The sequence below is a fragment of the Centruroides vittatus genome, unplaced genomic scaffold (assembly GCF_030686945.1).
Source record: "Centruroides vittatus isolate TY-2023 unplaced genomic scaffold, ASM3068694v2 scaffold_3315, whole genome shotgun sequence".
NCBI lineage: Eukaryota > Metazoa > Arthropoda > Arachnida > Scorpiones > Buthidae > Centruroides > Centruroides vittatus.
In genome coordinates this window covers 824,598-845,401 of record NW_027122703.1, presented here as the reverse complement: position 1 = coordinate 845,401, position 20,804 = coordinate 824,598, and the positions used below count along the sequence as shown (strand labels likewise).

Genomic DNA, 20,804 nt, shown 5'->3' with positions numbered 1-20,804 from the left:
TTTCTTCTTATTCTTTGTTCATATACTAAATTTAAGTAAATTTTAGTTACATATTAGGGATACTGTTTATTAAAAATTACTAAGATTTAAATCATTTATAAAAATCTTAGCTACAATAGCTCAAATAGAAAGCAAAATAATAAAATAATCATGTTATAGTGAAAAACTAATGTAGCAGTACTGTTTTAGCAATTATTGCGATCTTAAATGAGTTACTTAGATTAACTATTATATTAAAACTAAAATTTAAATTAGAGCAAGAAAATTCTATTGGAAAATCTTTGTATTTGAAAGAGATGCACTTGGGGATGAGTCCGTTTTTACAACACTTTAATAAAAACCAAAGCTGGGCTTTTTGCTTCAACCACGATGTTCTGGTGTTCAATAAAGTAAAGAAGTGTTTTTCACCTGAGGATGACGGTTGTAAACTGTTGAAAGTACTTGCGAGTATATGTGAAGTTCAATAAATCGCTGTTAGTAACGCCGCAACACGGAAGTGTCATTTATAAAATTTAGATTTATATTGTTAGTTTGTAGGGATGATATGAAATCAACATTTTTAAAAGAGAGTTATAAAAGTTGTGTATTTGGCATTTTCATCTTATGCTGTGTTAAATCCGTTTTTCGGGTGTCATTCTTGTAACCTTATATTTTACATTATTTTCCAAAAATTTCTTTAAAAGTCTAAGACAAAAAACATTTAATCGTATTGATAGTAAACAAAATATATTGCTTTACCAAATTTAATAAATAAAATTAATATTTTTATTGGATCTTGAGAATGTGTGTGTATATATTTTTTTACAAATAATTTCAGTTTTAAATGATTAAATCAGTTAGTAAGTTTTAATTCAGAAGTTTTCAGGTTTGTTAAATAATAGTCAGTAGTAGATTATCAACTAATAGTAATAAATTATAAAAATTTGAAAATATTTAGAATGTAAGAGAAATTCATCAATTAGATATAAATTGCATTACCAAATATCAGACACAGAAGATACGAAACTGCAAGATAATAATTCCAACTTGTAAGTCAGCTCAAAATTCTGCTGTCTGAATTAATATAGAAATTTTCAATGATTTTAATCATTTTAAAATAAATTGGTGATGCAATTTTAGAAAATGGCTCCTACATGTAGAGGGATCGATTTTTCAATTATTTGCGATCACTGTAGCCATTCATTCATCCATCAGCTGGCAAGTTTTTCCTCTATCATTGATTTTCAATATTCCAATTCTGGTTTAAAGAATTTTCTTTTGTATTTTGAATACTTTAGAATATTTATAACCTAGAGTTTAGAATTGAAAATTAGAATTCTGTTATTTTCTGACACACGAAACTGTGAAACTATACATTTTCAGTTATGATATTTTTTTAAATTAAGAATTTATTATTAAATTTTAATAATAGTTTTTCTGTTCCTTTTATGAAGGACAATTTAAAAACTCATGACATGCTAGAATAAAAAAATATATATTTACTTAATGAATTCGGAAATTATTGCACTTTTTTCAGGGTACAATGTTTAACTGAAACATTCAGATATAGTTAAACACTGTACATCCTGGACCGGATGTAATACTTTTATCCAATCCAGACTAGCTTGTGGCCCAGACATGCAACTCTTTTGTAACTAACATCAATAAATATATAGTTGTTATTTTGAGAATTTAGCATTATTTATTTTATATACAGTATATAAAAATAAAAAGAACAAAATGTTGTCAATAACACAAAAAAACAAAGAACTGAAAAGTATAATAAATGTTTTTAAATAATCATTGCCGAAAAATGAGGAATACTAGATTATAAACTATTACAGAATAAAGATTTATAATGATTTTTTGCTACATGTACTTTTCATTTTCTCGTATTTACAGTATGTACTGTACAGTACATCACTTTCTGAGGGTCTGAAAGTATATTGACGTCGGCTATTAGTGATGATACTCTTTAAAACTGTACTAAAAATTTCCAGAGATTTCGTAATTTTTATCAATTCTCACTTTTTTATTGTCTTAATTATTAGCTGAATCAAGTAAAATTTGCTGGCTGTATCACCAAAGCAATTGCCATTTGACCATTCTATTTTTGGCTCTGTGAATTAAATGTTTACATTTTTCTAATCATTTTAAATTTGTCCTCATTATCTCCTGTGTAGAACTTGTCTTTTCATTGTAATATTTCTCTGCTTTATTTTTAAAAGCAATGTTTATGAAGTATTCTTAATCGTTAAAATAGCAAATGCTAATATATGTATAGTTTATTTGCATTATGTCTTGTATCCGTTAAGACTTTTAATGATTTTATTAACAACAATCAGTTATTTTCTTGATTTATAAGTTATGAGAAAATGTGGAATATGAGCTCTTTGCAATTTATGAAGTTTGAAGAACTTGCCAATTTTATATCAGAAATCATTACTCGAACTCAGAAATTGTTTCATCATCCATATCTTGGCTCTATAAAAACTTCATTTAGGTAAGTAATTATTTGTTTGAAATATTTAACGTTAAAACATGCTATTAAATTTAATATATTAAAAAATTAAACTTTAAATAAAATTTAGTAAATTGAATTTAAGTAGTAATATGTTACACACTACTATTCTGGAACATATAAACCATTTTTTTTAAGTTAGCAGTTGGAAAAATCAAGACACACTAAAATGATTTGAACATATTTTTCAAAAATTCTCAAAATTTACCAATTCGAAAACACTATTTTTATGAATTAAGTTTTTGAAATGAATTTTTAATGAAATGAGAACTTTCAAACAGCTTACAATATGAGAGACATTCTGCAAATGTGCCTAATGTGCCGAAAACAAGCAGTGAGCACCATGCCAAAGACGAAAGAATTTTTTGTTAGAGCTTTTAAGTAAATATGTTAAATGTTTTCTTAACAAGTTTGCCTAGTTTGTGATATGACGTGCAAGTTAATAGGAAATGAACCGTTTTGTTTTGTTTGTGTTGTGCTAAGTCGGTAAACTTGTTAAAAATGTTCAAATTGTGCAACAATATGACAGTACCCAGCACCACCATGATCAAGTTAAATAACCATAAATTACTCTTGAATCTTATCTTAGTCTAACAAGAAAAACATATGAGAATAATCTAGTCAAACCATTCAATGCAACTGACAGTACATTGTTCAAATTGAAAAACAAAATTTTTAAATGGTTTCTCGACAAGTATTTTAAGCAAAAGCTTTTTGATCAAGATACATTACATCTAAATACTCTGGTGAAATATATAATGATACAATCAAGAAGATAAGACAAACTATTAGAGACAAGAACATTTGGTTAAGTTTCAATGAAACTTCAAACAAGGTGATATCGTTATCAATGTTTTAATTGGGATTATGTCACCAGATGTGAGAAATTTTAAGCTGTTTTTTATATTTTCAAGTCCAATAAAAGACACCACATATTCAAGAATTATGCAAGCTGTGAGGAAAACATTAAATGATGTCTACCAAAATGATATTCCTCATGAGAAATTATTACTTTTGATCACCAATGTCATTGTAATGATGCTAAAAATCACTTATTATGTAAATACTTCCAAAACTGATGTTACTTGTTTGTCACACGCAACAAATCTAGTCATTGATGATATTCAAAAGAATTTTTTCTGTTGCCAATAATTAAGTTACAAATTGCAGCAAATTCTCAAAAGATCTTTATGCGTATGGCTATTGAAATTGCTGTCAGTTTGACACAAAGTTCAACTTTTCACGATCAGTTTATTTATGTTCACTGGTAATTTCCCTATTTAAACGGATACAATTAAAAAAACTTGAATTTGCTAATTAAAAACATATTCAATGTTTGAACATCGTTAAGCCAGTTTACAAGATTAGAAAGTACAAAACATTTTGCCAAGTTTTATTCAAGTACGAACAACAGTTTTGGTTTCAAATGTATATGTAATATTTCAAATTGCATTAATACTGAATAGATTTTTCTCTAATTTGACAATTGAACAGATTATTAGTCTTGAATTTGTTTCACTAATATCTATAGAAGTGAAGAGATCTTTTTCACAGTACAAAGCAATACTGAAAGTTAATCATTTCAGCTATAATTCTGATAAATTTAGACACACATTGTAACCAAAATGCTTGAAAAATGAAAAATTTATAAGATTAACATATTCGTAAAACAGGATAATATTTTTCACACCGTAATTAAGTTAATTAGTGTATTTTATTTAGTTAAATATAATGTAAAATCATAATGAATAGCATTATAAATACTAAAATAGTTTTTGTGTTAGCAATCTATTTCTATTAGAATACCTTCTAATATAATGATTTAACAAAATGCTTATAAAAATGCTAATATCATAAAATGTTTAATGACTTTTTTACAGATACATATCATTTATAAGGACAATTAAGGCTATAATCGGTTTTCATCAAATAGGATAAATGGTTAATTAGATTCTAAGAATAAAAGCCAGTTTATAGTTAAAACTATTTTAAAAAAATACAAATTGATCCAAACAATTTACAATTCTGTCATTATCAAGGACTACAAGATTGAACGAATGACATAAATCATAATTATCATAAATGGATCTTTAAATTTTGATTATATTTGAATATGTATTATAATATACATGTTGATTAATTTAGCAAGTATCAGAATTATGGTTTATATTAAGAAAAAAAAATGATTTTTACCATTTATAATTATAATAAACTAAATTACGGTGGTTTGCGTCGTAATAAAGAATACAGATACGAATCAAATTTTATTAAATTTCATTTATAATTCATTTAATACAACAAAATTTACTAAAATAAAATATTATTTTTAAATCCGACGACGAGATTTTGTAAATCATTTCATGATTATTAATGAATTCTCTACAAATATTTATTTATGTCATTTCGATTTTATTTATTTGATAATGATTTTAAAAAATTTAATATAGTTGGTACGATATTTTAATCATAATTAAGAATAAAAAATTCTAAGAGTCCATCCTTGATTAAAAAGTTAAAATATTCAATAAATATGTGTTAAAACTTTCTATAAATTTTGAAAATAAACCATTATTTCATAGAAAAGTAATAAAACTTTGAAATGATATAAATATTGGTTAATTTTACGTATATTTACGGTAAACATTATCTTTCTTTTTATGAATTTTTGGATAAATGCAAGTTAAAACATTTTTTCTAATTCTGGAATTATTATTTTGAGATATTAGTTACAGTAATATAATAAAAATTGATAAAATAACAATGAAACCGCTACTCGACCCTGTAGAATGATTAGTTTATGACCTCGCTCTACTTTATTAAACAATATTCAAGTTTTATACCCGAGGCAATAAATTTCCTTTGCTTCTACATGTTTAAAGTGAAACATTTAAGTTATTAGTGGGTATAAATTTAATGTAAAAGGTTCATTATAACACAATTTAAAATTATTTAATAATATATATATATATAATTAATCTTGTGGCATCATCACTCGCAAAGTGAGAAAATTATGTAAAATGTCGAGTTTTATTTATGTTTTGGTGTTAAGCATATTGAAACATTAAAAGTGATTTTAAAAAAGAGTCATGGGAATAAAAATTGATAAAAATTGATATGAGAATTATCCTTATAAAAATAAATAAATAACAAGAATAAAGATAAGAAAAACGTTTTACCATTAACATAAATTATAGCGAATAATAATGTATGTATTCGACATACATGAGGTTTCTTTACACACTTTAAAGTTAATACTATAATTTTTAAAATTTACTTTGAAACTATTACATTGTTTAAGAAAAAAAAATTTAACTTGCGCACTTTGGTATTTCGGACTCTATATCTTAGCAACAGGGCTTCGTTCCGAAGACAAGATTTACCTTTCGAGAATACTAAATAGAATGAAAAGTATTGAAAATATTAAAACATTAAATATTTTTTTATAATTTTTATATTTCACAAAAAGTTTTAAATCTCTTAATTCTAAATAAACTCCACTGTATATTTAAAATCAGGAGGTTAATAAACCTATAAAAAATGCAATTTGTCATCTTTAAGGTTATCAGTATTTGAAGTCGTAAATTAAAACAGAAAATTATCTTTATATGCTAAATATGCTCATTGATGTTTGATTAATACATGTCCTGGTGTTGATACATAACAATTATTTATGCTGATGTTTTTTTTTTAAATCTAATTTCATTTTTTTAAATAGAAAATTGAGATCAAGTTATATTTAAGAATTGTATATGTCAGGCATGGGCAAATGCGGCTCTTTTTGAGTTTCGTGCGGCTCTTGCTGAAAGTGTTAATTTCTGTTTTTTATTAATATTTTTACAATTTTATTTTTATAATTTTGTGAAAATATCTTTATTAAAAAAAATTCAATATTTGTTTTATATTATATTTATATTATATAATAAAATCACGTACCTTACCATACTATCCACCACGACAGTACAGAACTGCAGCTCCCATGCATTTTGCAAAACCTACATTGCGGCTCCCACTGAACTCTAGAGTTCAGTGGGAGCCGCAAGAGCCGCAAGAAAGATTTCAGTGGGATATACATTTTAAAAACTGCAAAAACAATTTAATTATGAACGTTTTCCATCATTTTTAAATATCTGAAGATGGTGTTTAAAAATGACCGAAAATATCTAGGTTGAGGCCGAAGTTTTAAACGCAAAAACGTTACGTCGGACATTCGGCGCCACTTTCCTGTAAGCCTAGAAGTTTGACAATGGTGTTTGGAAAATCAGTGGAATCGTGCCCGACATTTCAAACGCCGTTGTCAAACTTCTAGGCTTACAGTAAAGCACTGCCGAACGTCCAACGTACACGTTTTTGCGTTTAAAACTTCGGCCTCAACCTTGCTAATGTTCGTAATTAAATTGCTTTTGTGTTTTTAAGATTTTACGAGAGTCTGAATTTCAATATTTGCATTTTCTATCTTTTGAAAGCAGAAATAAACTAATAGAAGTACAATGCGATTTTTGATACTTATGAAAGTATTACAGAAAACAATTTACATTTTATTAGATATTATTATAAATAAATATTTTATTATTTTTAATATAATAAAAGAATTAAAAAAATAATAATAAAAGAACAACATAAGCTTAATTTAAATAATATTTAATCTCACTTATGAGATTAAATTAAATTGTCATGAAAGTATAAACAGTAGTAATTAATTTTAAATAGTGGTTCATTTATTGCTATTGTATATTTGTATTTATAAGAGTTGTGTTAAATATCTAATAAATGAAATTTATTAATAGATAATAAGTACCGTATGTTGACTTTTTGTAGTTATTATTAAGTATATTTACATTATAACTAAATTAATTAGTCATAAAACAATCAAAAAGTAATTAAATTTTATGTTTTAACTCACATGGTATTGTCTTTTTGTATTCTTTTAAATAACATGGTGTCATCTCACAGGCAGCTTAGTTTAATTTGCATTTAGAATTGTAACATTTTTAATTAAAAGGGCTTATTCAATTTGAAAGATATGAATACAAATGAATAAACTAAGAAATGAGCTTTATTTCTTTTGTGTTTTGATAACGTCAGAATTATTAATTATTTTTCTTTAGGAATGTGTATTATTTATACAAAATAAATTATTTTTATGCCTTAACTACACAGTCTTTTCACACTTTTTGGCAAAGCATACAGGTTGAAAAATCTAGTAACATTACTTATGTTCATAAGTTAGACATTGTTTGTTAAAACAAACTGAAATAAAACGTTACAAATTATCATGTGCATTGCTTTTAAACTTGTAGATAGTGTTAAATATACCTTTTGTATAGGGAGGGACAATTTCTTCTGCTAACAGAAAAGTTATAGAAAAATTAAATTTCTTAATGGTCTCTCAGATCACTCAATATTAGTTAAGGTTAAAGTAAGTAATACACGTTTAGTAGCAAATGAAGTTAGAGAAACATAAACATTTTTAACTTAGTTAATAGGCCATCTTTACATATAAGCGGCGTGTTAGCGCCAGATAAAAAAATAGGATTGAGTAAACAAGCAAGTGGAATCTATGACACCAGTGGGTGGTGCAAAACAGTAAAGAGAAGTTGTCAGGTGCAGAATACAATGCATATTTAAACAACAGTGACAATGATTCTCTCCTGTAGCAATTTTTCTCCTTTTATCTTTGCACCATCCACTACCTCTTAGCTTTTTGCTTGTTTACTCTATCCCATCTTTTGTATCTGGCATTTGCATTTGTCATACATCCATTCATGCTTAAAAATATCATTTAACTAAGCCAAAAATATTAGCATTTCTCTAGCTTTACCCACTGCTAATTTAATGAAATAAGAAAAAATACAACTTATCTATAGTTGCTAGTTGAACTTTGTTTTCAAAGTTAAGTTTTTTGTATTTTAATTTTGATAAGTTAAAAACTCGATAAATTATATATACTTTTTTTTTTTTTTATCAACTGTGAAATTCTTATATAAAATTTTCCTTTTTTAATTTTGTAATGATGATTTTAAATTGTTATTTGTTAATAATAACAATAATTATTAATTTGTATACATTTACTTTTCAGTCTTGAATGTGAAATACTTCTACAATTGTTAGAAACACAATTACGTTTACAACAGTGGCAGTTTCTTCCATCTCTCCTTCATTTAAATGATGCACATTCAAAACTTTGTATATGGGCTGCTCCAGCAAATAAGGATGTAAGATGTTATCAAAATTATTTAACGAAAATAATATATCTTTTTAAAATATTTTGAAAGTGGAACGATAAAATAGGCATAGTGATTTATTATTTCGAATTTTATATTGAACTTAGTAATTTTATTATAACATAAAGATGAATTCTTCGTTAAAATCAAATCTTAGCCGACACATTTACATTAAAATATATAAATAAAATTTACTGAAGCTACAAAATTATTGCGGAGGCTTAGCCTCAAATAAAAGATGGTCTCCATAACCGAAAATTGTTTTTGGAAGTCATTGGTGTTTGTATTGATGGAACACAAAGACAATTTTGTAGCTTCAGTAAATTTTATTTACATATTTTAATGAATTCTTCAGTTTAATGCCCATTTCAGTTATGTTCATATTTAAGTTTATGTGCAAATTGTTATTTTAGAAATTTATTGTTTTTCTTAGATGTTAATTCCATAAAGAATGTAGAAAAACTTATTTATCATTTTTATAAAATGATATGTTGTTTTTATTAATTGATCATTATTTATATATATATATATATATATATATATAGAATAAGTCAAAATGATGTGAGTGATTAGTAGTATTTATTAAACAAAAACTATTGAATACAAAAATACAAAACTTGTATTATTTGAAATACTAACTGAAACAATGTGCAAACCATGTGTTGTATGGCACACATCAAAATATATGATTTCTTCCTTGTACAAATGTATGTGATCACTTGAAATTTGTTGTACCACTTATAAATGGAATTTGTGATAGGATGATCCTTTCCATACTTTCTTCTTAATGTTCACTGCATGATAATAACAGACTGTGATATATGAAGCACCAAAACACAAAAAGCATGCTCCAGTCTACTTGTCATCTTGCTCTAGTGATAGCTATTGAAACTAATTCTTGCACATGAAATCCATAACTCTGGATTCTTGTTTCAAATATTGCATGTTGCATTTTCCTAATACTAATTATTTTTTTTGGAAAATATCCAGAAATCTCAAATTATTTTGACTCACCATGTTTCTCTGTCTCTCTTTAGTTTGCAATTATATCATGTGGTGCAAAAGTAAGTAAAAAATTTTAAGAATATCTGTTAAAACAGATGTTATTAAAATATATATACAATGTGCAGTAAAACTTGTGAAAGCTCAACTTGCATCAGATGTTATGAACTTTCTGGCTGGCAGATTCTCGAGTGTCTTATGCTGGAACAAGAAAGCGATTACTGCTTTGAAATGTAAACACACATTTTTACCAATATTCAATTTCAACATAGCATTTGCAGCATTTGTTAATCTCAAAATGAATATATTCTCAAATTAAAAAAAGAAAGTACACCTGTTCTAAGTAAAGCTACTTTTTGTTGTCTCACTGAAAATATAGACTTTCAGACACCATCTTATGTGGTTTATTTTCTTGAGCTTACTCTGCATTCATCTTACAAGGGAAGATTATGATGTGGCCCTCAGAGATTTCAATAAAACTCTTGGTGTGGTAATCCTTGGTATGTAGTAAGTGGGAGAAAATGCACTTCTCAAATGTTTTCAAGAAAATTGAAGACAAAAATTTCTAAGCAACATATGAGATAAGTTTTTGTGGAACTTTCATCAAAGACTGCCAGGCAGTGGCGTAGCGTAGTGGGGGCGGCAGGGTCGGCCCGCCCCGGGCAGCACTTTTAGGGGGTGGCATTTTTTTTACAATAAATAATAATAATATCTTGTAAAAATTTGAACCATTTCATTTCATATTTTTGTTGCACCTACGATTCGGTCCGATTGAAATGAGCATGGAATTTTTCATTACTTATTCTGTGACGAAACTGGGGAATCTCCTTTCTTTAAATGAATGTATAATAATGACATTTTGCTCATTGTAGCGACTGACAACACCGTCTGTACTGACTTGTAGGGATTCCCTGTATTTTATTTAAGTGGGGGCGTAATTTTAAGGGGGTGGTGAAATTTTTCTCCGCTCCGGGCGGTTGACACCCACGCTACGCTACTGCTGCCGGGTTCAATAGCAGCATACCATACTCATATTTACGAGATTGCTGGTTCATATCTCATGAAAATAAATAGAAAAGTTGTATAAACAATGTAATGCACAATTATTTTATGTAAAAATTTCATTGATTTCAAAATTTAAAAAATTTCACTCATAGAGACATGAACCAACGATCTCACAAGAAGGGTCATTGCCAGCATGAACAGCTGCAATTGCATCTTTGTTCACTGTCCAGAAACAGGTGGAATCTTGTTACAGAACCCTGTCTCTTTCCATACCATTAGCAGGTAACTAACAGAGGCAAATTTGTGTCCATGATGACCATTAAGTATACTGCCATTAGTACTTCAACATTATTAGTTTTGTTTGAGTGGTGCTGTGATAGAAAAGCATGGATTACTGTGGACTGGCAGTGTATCCCTTTAACAATGAATCCACGTTCTGTTTGAGAATGGACAATCACTGATTAGCTTCAATTTTGCCTTTATTGTTGTATAGTAGTACATTGCCCCCACTGCTAATATGCTGGTCTGGGGACACTTGGTTATTCCTAGTAGTGTACAAGAGAGATTAATGGCATAAGACAGTGGTGGGTTTGGGAAATCCTGTTTTCATGTGTTAACCGTTTTCTAACAAGGTAATGCTTGGCTGCACCCAGCTAAGTTTTCCAGGAATGTCTCTGTCACACTACCAAGCTTGCTTGGTCTGCCCAGTCTCCAGATTTGTCATCTAGGAGCATTTATAAGACCAGATGGGCCACCTATAAGTGTGAGGGATCTGGAGTGCCAGTTGGAACATTTGTGGACAAATCTGTAACAGGATATCATAAAGTGTTTGCTTGCATGCCCAGTCATATTTCTGCATATATCAGACAAGAGGAGATCCTACAAGGTAATAAAAGTTTGCTTTAAATTATATTGTTATTGTACTTGAAACTGTTTCTTTGCTATGATATTGTAATTATATGAAATTCTTGTTAATTTGAACTTGAATAGTTTGAAATCCCATTAGTTAGTAACTGTACTTTTGTCTCAGCCTGGGATATAGAGATTTACACGTTAAGGAATTCAGTTAGTTTGAAATATGGCTACTTTGAAATTCTGTCCAAACTGTGATATGCATGTGTTAACTCGTTTGTTTAGATAGAAGTGCCTCCATGCTATAAGAGAACACTTGTCCAAGAACAACTCTAACCTGGTCAATATGACTTTGCTTTTACAGTAACACATTTTTGGATGTCATCTACCCATTCACTACCCTTTTATCCTTTATCTCATAAAGTATGGCTGAATTTTGAGATTAGACTACAAGTAGCAGATTGAGATATTTGTAGAGCTCTAGGCTACTACATTTAGGTGACTTACTACTTTACTGGCCACTTTAAATATAATTTGAGCTACATTGTAAGGAATTCTGCTTTAGTTTTTATAAAACATATCTGGCAACCAGTGAGGTTCTCACTGGACACATGCTATTTACCTGTGGTTTATTTATATTATTATTATTATTATTGATTATTAATTAATGAAAATAGCATTCTGTATATATAGTCATATGTCATTATGTTAATAATTTACATCATTACATTCTTGAATTTTGAACTAATGAGGATTTCCTATACTTATTATCATCATCATTGTTTGAACTAATAAAGCAGATTCCAACCAATATGGATTTTCCATAGTTTTTATGGAAGCCATGTGTAAATTATGGACTTATAGATAATCTTTTGAAAACTAAGGAAGAATCTCTCAAATAAGTGCACTAATGCAATAAGAAGCAACAAGACATAGGTGTTAACACTTTGTATAGAATCACTAGTATGACAAGTCTCAAACTAATTGACATGTTCGTAGCAATGAAATGGAATGTACAGATGGTGGGTACTTCCAGTTTATAAGCGGCTAGCTAAGTGTTTGTTTAAAAATTGTTCCCATGCCCAACCATTTGCATGCATCTAAAAATGATACTTGCTTTCTGATGTCATGATTGTGCACATAAGAAAAATTCATCCACTCCACTCACCAATCATGATACATGATACTGTGCTCAGTGGTGTAGCATGGGTGTCAGCCACCCCCTTATTTAGGTATCTCAATTCAAAAGACTAAAATATACAGTAATTCTAAAGAACTTTTCGGCAAAGAACAATCATCATTATTGTGTATTGTGTATTTATTGTGAAATTCTGTTGCCCGGGGCGGGCCGCCCCTACACTACGCCACTGCCTGTGCTACCGATGATGCTTTTTGCAGGTTGTCATCTCTAATAAAATTTCATTCATTTCCAACACTTTTTTCTCGGTGTGTAACTTTTTTATCAATGAGCGTATTTTATTCAAAATTTTGCAGGAAAAATTTTTTTTTGATAATTCTGATTTCAAGAAAAGCTTAAAATACTGAAGAAAATAGAATTTATTAAATATGAAAATGATTTTATTAAGATTCATAAGACAGAACGATATCCTAGACATTTTTTTCATTTTTTAAAGATCTGTTAACTAACACACAGCTTCATATTTAATTATTAATTTTTTTAGCTTTTTAAACATTAAAAGTAATTTATAAATGTTTACTTAGGGTAAAAAAGTAAGTTCACACAGTGTGTTTCGGCCAGTTGCTGTTCCCCCTCTTTATCAATGGTTGTGCAAATTAAAAGCTGCTCTTGTAGCAAAGGTAAACATTTATTAGCAAGTTTTATTTATGTAGTATTTTATCTTTAATAATAATAATAATTTTTGTTTATATGCTAGTTTTCCTTATATTTTCATAAAATTCTGTCTCAACAAACAACTCCCAATGAAATGAAAAATCTTTGTTCTCGTGCCTACATAGATTATTATCAAAAGTAAGTAATTATGTTTTGTATTATATTTTATACTTTTATATTAGGATCTTATTGTTATACTGAATTATAAAATGTTTCTTTAACAATAACCATAAAATGAATTTTACACTCTTCCTTCATTTAGTGTTTGTAGTGCACAAGTCGTAAGTATACTGTAATGTTCTAAATTGTATCCTCTGTCCAATGATCTATATTTTATATAATTAAAATCTTTTAATTTAAAAATTGTTTTGGGCCACTTCATTCTTCAAATACACTAAAAGAAGGAAGAGTGTAAAAATATAAGACATTGAATTTGTTATATATTGATGAATACATCACAGTTGATGTAAAACAGTTCAATTGGTGCATTATTTTTACCATTTTCAGAAAATATAGCCCATTAAAATGCGAAAAACATGATGTATTTTAATAGAATAGGGATATTAAATCCGTATCTTTTACTGAAATCTTTTTTTTAACTGTTTGCTAAGATAACGTGGATACAAAGAAGTATTCTATGTGTCAATGGTCTCTGTTTTTGTATAAAAGAACAGAGATGTGAAGTAGATCATTGGTGTTTTTAACTCATGAAAGTAAGTTCTGATTTAGACTCAAGCATAGACTAATAGAGCGGCAAGCTGAGGCTTTACTATCTTTGCCATTGGTTTATCAGTGATACCTGATTTATATAATAAGTACACAGATTGTTGTAGTAATTGAAAATTTTATTATATTATTATATTCTTTGAGTATGTAAAATAAATAATATGAAGTTTTTGAAAGACACTATAAATATAATTCATCACTTTTAATGCAGTGTATTGAACAACTTTTAATACGATGTTATGTAGATTTTAATACAAATTATTTTAACTTAAAATTTAATGTTTAATGGCTAGTTAATGTTTTAACATTAAAACTATGGTAAAATCAAGTGTAAAGGGTGATAGGAAAAATAATGCATACAAGTATTATTTCAGCATACATCACATTACTATGAAAGCATATAAATAAAATTCACGTAAATCGAGCATTATAGTGTATAATCCATAGTTTTAAAGTTTTGTATTATATTTGGGGGTAAACAAATTAGAAACAGAATTTATAAAACTGAGATGCTCTTCTCTTATTCTCATATTATCTTATTTAGAGAAATTTGCATTATAATCTATAAATGTGTAAGATCTTTGGTAACTGGCACATTAATAGGACTAATCAGATAACAATTTGTCATTTTTGTTATCCTTTAAATTAGAATTGTAAATAAGTTAATATACTAGTCAAATTATAGATTATTAATGGTATCAACATAACTTGGACATTAAAAATACATACTTGTATTGTCCTGTTTTTATATTAGAGTTATTTATGTCTTAATAAATCTGTGAAAAAAGCTCAAGAAATTGGACATGTTTGAAAGTTATAGGTTCATTCCCCAGTATTAAAATTGAAAACTTATTATTCTATAACAGTTTAAAAATTAAATAACAATCTTTAATGCCAAACCGTCATTTGATTGTTAGTTATTTTAATAACCATATTTAAACATACCGTAATCTGATAAATTTAGTTAAGTGTTTTATGAATTAACATGCAGAATAAAATAATCTGTACTAGTTCATGTTTTTTTAAATAATTTCTCAATTGTGTATGTACAGTTGTTTGAGAAACAATAAAAACGTGTTATGAATTGTTAATATACAGATCTTAAACTTAATATTTTATTCAGAATGAATGAATAACTGCAAATCTGTAAGATCCAATCATTCACTCAATGACAGTTGAGCAATTTATTGAAGATGGTTTATGTGTTGACCAACATAGACCTATGAGATTTATCGTAAAAATCTGAATTGGGAACAAAGATATTGATGTAACGTCCTTATTAACATGCTAAAATTAAGGTCAATCATTCACAAGCATTATTCCTGAAGATCGTCATACCTCACTAATACAGCAGATTACGCACTACCATAAAGCAAATATTACCTTAATCTTTATTCACCTGCCGATGCATATAACTTATTAAGTGTGCTATATCACTTGCACTAAAAAAATATGAGAAAGTGAAAATAATAAATAAAGAGTAAGGCAAACACTGAAAATAGTAAACATGAATATAATTGAAAACAGCCATATTAATAAAGCATTATAAAGTGAGGTATACCTGTACAGTACTTGGAAATTAAGGGAAAAGTTTGAATATCAAACAGATATTTTTTATTTAATCTTAATTATAGAGTTTAATAGTTAATTAAATTTTTATAAATTTAAGTTTAATTATCATTGTAGAAGTGGGCATTTCAATCACATTGTTAGAAAACTGAAAAATTCTTGGGATCTACTTACAAGTTCTGTTTCTACGACTTTAGTTTACATTATTAATTTATAGAAAGGATTAATTCTTTATAAATTATTGAACACATTTTCTGTGTACCATTTATATCTTAAAAAAATTTCATATTATTATTAATAAGATGAAGAGTAATAAGAAATTACCACAAAAAATTTGGAAGTTGTAAATAAATATAAATGGCTAAAGTTATTTTAAAAATCTTTGGGAGTTAATTACAAGAACGTGAATATTTTCTGAGACATTCTTTCCTATGTTTATAAGTCCTCAGGATTTCAATATATTGACCAAAATAAAAATCTTGATATATTTAATAATAATAAATATTTTATTGAAAATGACTGAAAACATTTCATCTTTAAAAACTCGGTGATAAAATGCTGTTACTCCAGTGTTACCAACTCCAATGCCATATCGTGAATGGCAATAGAAACTCGGAATTCACGTGAAAATGAAAACGATGATATGCAATAGAAATAAGCCCACATTAATTATTTATTTCTGGCCAAAGACTGACTTTAATGTCACCCCACAAGGAGCAAGAGAACTTTAGAATTTGCATAAAATTTAAACTTTAGACAGGTTGAATTGTTTGTAAGTCTGAACGTTTGTAAGTAGGGAAGCTAAATATCTGGTATTCACTTTTTTATTATATTTGTGTAGTTACACTTTACTAGTAAAGTGTAACTACACAAATATAACTACTTAATAGTTACATTTCTAGTTACTAGTTATAATCTGTAAAATGCTAATAATTTATTCTGAAACTGAGATTTCTCAAAATATCTAAGAAATATTTTGTATATATTTTAGAACTGACCCACATTCTTTGGAAAAAAAAACTTAATTTATTTGAAGGAAACATTTCTTATGACATTTATAACTGTAGATAGTCTGGAATAAATTCATAATTTATTTCTAATATTAACAAGAAAATATATTGTTGACTAATATATATTTTAAAATATACAGTAAAAGACACTAATAGGGAATGAAGATTGTTAATATTTTAAAAGATTAATTAACTAACAACAAATAAAAATCTACGTTTATCTTTAATATGAGTAAAATCATGTGAAAATATTTAGCAATATCACCACGTTATAGCATATATTCCATCTAAATAATAATGTTTCTATGAGACGATGCTATTAGAAACAGATTAGATTCAAAATAAATTTAATTACTGGCTTAATTCAAATTATAGACATTTTATATCAAAAAATAGCATAATGAATGCTTGTTAAAGCAAAAAAGTAGGATAACAAAGCTTTTAGTCTATTTTTACTTCAATACAATTTTTTTTAATATATATTAAGTGAATAATAAATTGCTACAAACAGCTTTTTATATTGCTAACTTGTTAAATAAAATATAAAAACTAGTAATTACTTTCCTGGCTGTTATATATATAACAAAGGGAAAGTATGACCCCAAGATTTTTACATTTTTTTTTAATGAAATGGACACTTTGAAATGCCAAGAAATGCAAAAGAATTTGGGGGTTTTTCTCTATGTATGGATGTTTGTATGTACATAGGAACACAATTTTGTTTGCCCTCTTTGAAGCTTAATAACTCCTGTGTTTTATATGGAAAATGTCTGAAATTTTGCAGGGAGGTTTGTTTATTAGGGGGATTGATGCTATTAAATTTTGGTGATTACAGGTGGAGAGGTGAGGAGATAAAGGGGACTGCACGTATCTCCAATAGGATTGGACTTAATGATGATTTTACTCATTATTAGCATTTAAATTTTTTTATAAAACCCATCTCTACCTTCGAAATTAAGATTTTTACCATTTTATAATAGTTAAAAATATAAAAAGTATTTTTTATAAAATGTGATAACAGACGAAGCCACCAAATGTTGCCGGGAAAGTTGAGCAACTCATTGCTGGATTTTTTTTTCTATAGAAATTGCATTAATGTTGAGACTGAATTTTGTATAAATTAATGAATACTTAAACAAAAATTTTGATTTTTTACACTTCTCTACTTTGAAACATTTTCAGATTTACTCTGATTACATGTATTAAAATATAAGAAAGATAAATTGTGCTACATTTTTATAAAGAAACAGAAATATTAAACATTAGTTTCATTTAATCGCACGTATGTTAATTCAATGGTATAAATCAGACATTTTGAATAAATTTAGATTTCTGAACATGTCTTACACGAATTAAACGATACTTTTTACTCATTAATTGCACACATAATGGCTTACAGAATGCGGAATAATTTGTGTCACACGTTTTTGTAACCAACTCCTTGTTTTTATCTGCAGCAATAAATTTATATTTACCTTCCATCTGTTTCTCGAGTCAATCCGTAATATTTGCCAAATAATTATCTTATATTTACTGTATAATTTCTGATAGTTCCAGTTTTTCTACTATATACAAGGTTATCAATCTAATTAATAAATCCCAAGGAATTTTATTAATCAATAAAAACAAAAAAAACTAGAAAGTATGATGATAAGAATAACAAAGAAAATTAGTTATAAATTTCAATTTTAATAAGAATATAGTAGCTATCAAATTTAGTAATTTTTATGACAAATTACCATTTGTTTTGTATTTTGATTTGCAAATTATCACCATCATCTATCTATATTATATGTTAATTGTCACTGGAAAAAATCGAATATTTAAAGCAAGTTACATAGATAAATTACTAATTAATAATGAAAAACAAAAAATTCATTTTATATGCATTCAAATTTATAAATATATTAAATCTTTGAAATATTTATATATATATGTACACGTATAAGAAATAAATAATATTTTAAATTTATTGATGAGTTTAGAGACAATTTACTAATTATTTTGTAATTTGAAATGCATTTAAGCAACCTCATTATTTTTATAACATACTCTAAATATTTATATACTTTTATCTGAAAAAATATAAATTAATTATAGTAAATTTCAGATTTTTATCTCTAATTAAGTGAAAATTATTCAGTGCACAGCATATAATGTTCATATCAATCTGTATATTAACATCATCTTCAAAGTTTGTTATTTATAATTATTCGTGCTTCTGACGTACTATTTTGGAAATATGGTAGTGTCTTTCTATAATACACGTACGTTGAACTGGAAGGTGTCAAATTACTGGATTTTGTATGTATGACAAAGTGTACGGTAAAAAAAAGCACTTGGTTTACAGGTTATTTTATCATATTAATCCCAATTCTGACTGTTTTGCCGATTGCACGTGCAACAAACAATTAGCGACTGACGGTATATATGTACGTACATCAGTCTCTCTCTGTTGCATACGTTGACAAGTGATAAGATGAGAATTTCACGTGACGGATCGTAGAGACTCTACTGTAATTGGAATCGTAATTTATAAAAGATATTATATTGTAGTAAATTAATGTTATTAACGTAAGAGTACCTTGTATATTTTTGTTTTTCTGATGTTATAAGTAGTGCTTTTATGTAGTAGTGAGTTAATTGCTCAAACAAGAGTAATTAGAATTAATATACTGATTCTGCAGTTTTTTTTTTAAATATTTGGATTAAAAGTTTAATTAATAAACTACCTAAATGACTTTGCAGAAAATTATTGTGCAACAATTAAAAATCCATTATATTAGTTCAAAATATTGCTATTGTATCTTAATATTCTGATTAATTTTGTTTTTCTATTTTAAGGATTGTAACTTTTCAGAAGAGAGTGGATGCTTTGTGTGTGGCTTTAGTATTAAACACTCTTAATTTAGAATCTTATAAAGGCCACGGTTATCAATACCCCGCAAAAAATTACGAACCTCCAAAAGGATTAGATTCTTATCCTGCCATCCTCTGTTATCCGATAGTGAGTATCGACTCTAATTTTAACGTTGTAAAATTAAAAACAGGTTTTAGTAATAATTTATTTTTTTGTTTTTGTTTTTGGAACAACCAAATTCTCACTGGCCTTGCGTCGTCATGATTATGAACGACAAAGCGTGGGACACTCGTATTGCCGACGACGTCGTCTGTTTCTACGACAAAGTAAGTTTTTATTGCTCGTAAGTCACTCTTTGAGATCCGTTTCGATATCAATCTTAACAAATCCAATTAATGGCCAATATACTAATTTAGAACAAAACCTTTTTTTGTTTTCAGAATGTACAGACTACTTACTTCTTAGCTAAAGTCGACCCTTACATGACCGTGGTAGTCATATTGGAAAATAAACGTACAGAAAAAGAAGGCCACATTACCGGCTTCTTACACGAACTATGCATGCAACTTAGAGGCAATAAAGTGTTTGCAAGTTTGAAACCAGGTTCAAAATAATTGTCGAACTGTGATTAATTATAATGTTTGTTATTGGTAAAAATACTACATAAATTAACTGTATAATATAAAAAAAGGAAAGAAATTCTTACATAGATTGTTAATAGCTTTTAAATTATTTATTTTTCTATATTAAAAAATGTAGAAAATTGAAGATATAAAATTTTAGAATAATATTTTGCACCTATTAAGTTTTTAATAAATGAAAATTTTATATCCCATTTCTATATTTTTTTTGCTTCTGATTTTCGAAAAATGTAAATAGTGTCTATTTAAAAATGAAAGACAAATCATTATAATAATGACTATTTGTATATCTTTTTATAGTCCTATTTACATTTTTCCTTTTCAGATTGTTTTTATTATATCATCGCCATCGTCGTCATTACTTTATTTGAATAAACTTCTTTCAATCTGATGTACGTTTAACAGTAATCTTCTTAAAATTCTAAATATTTTAAGGAGAAAACTTAATTGTTTTAATGAAAATGAAGTAATTTTTATTAAAATTCATATAAAATTCTTTATTTCATCCATTATAAAAGTTCACAAAACTTGGAACCATACTGATAAATAAACCAAACAATTGAGAA

At 27.2% G+C, this 20,804-nt stretch overlaps 1 protein-coding gene across 2 annotated transcripts in view; it reads left to right on the top strand.

Moving 5' to 3' along the window:
* The window catches only part of LOC136988557 (KICSTOR subunit 2-like), a 29,369-nt gene extending 8,764 nt beyond the window's left edge, over positions 1 to 20,605 (top strand). The window contains exons 4-10 of one of the 2 annotated variants that reach the window (XM_067286444.1): positions 2,345 to 2,482; positions 8,577 to 8,712; positions 13,303 to 13,398; positions 13,476 to 13,570; positions 19,582 to 19,744; positions 19,819 to 19,923; positions 20,038 to 20,605. In XM_067286444.1, the coding sequence (XP_067142545.1) occupies positions 2,345 to 2,482; positions 8,577 to 8,712; positions 13,303 to 13,398; positions 13,476 to 13,570; positions 19,582 to 19,744; positions 19,819 to 19,923; positions 20,038 to 20,211 (907 nt within the window). In that variant the 3' untranslated portion in view covers positions 20,212 to 20,605. Of the gene's footprint in view, positions 1 to 2,344; positions 2,483 to 8,576; positions 8,713 to 13,302; positions 13,399 to 13,475; positions 13,571 to 19,581; positions 19,746 to 19,818; positions 19,924 to 20,037 lie in introns of both variants that reach the window. The other variant, XM_067286446.1, reaches the window with a different exon arrangement.
* The last annotated feature ends 199 nt before the right edge of the window (positions 20,606 to 20,804 follow it).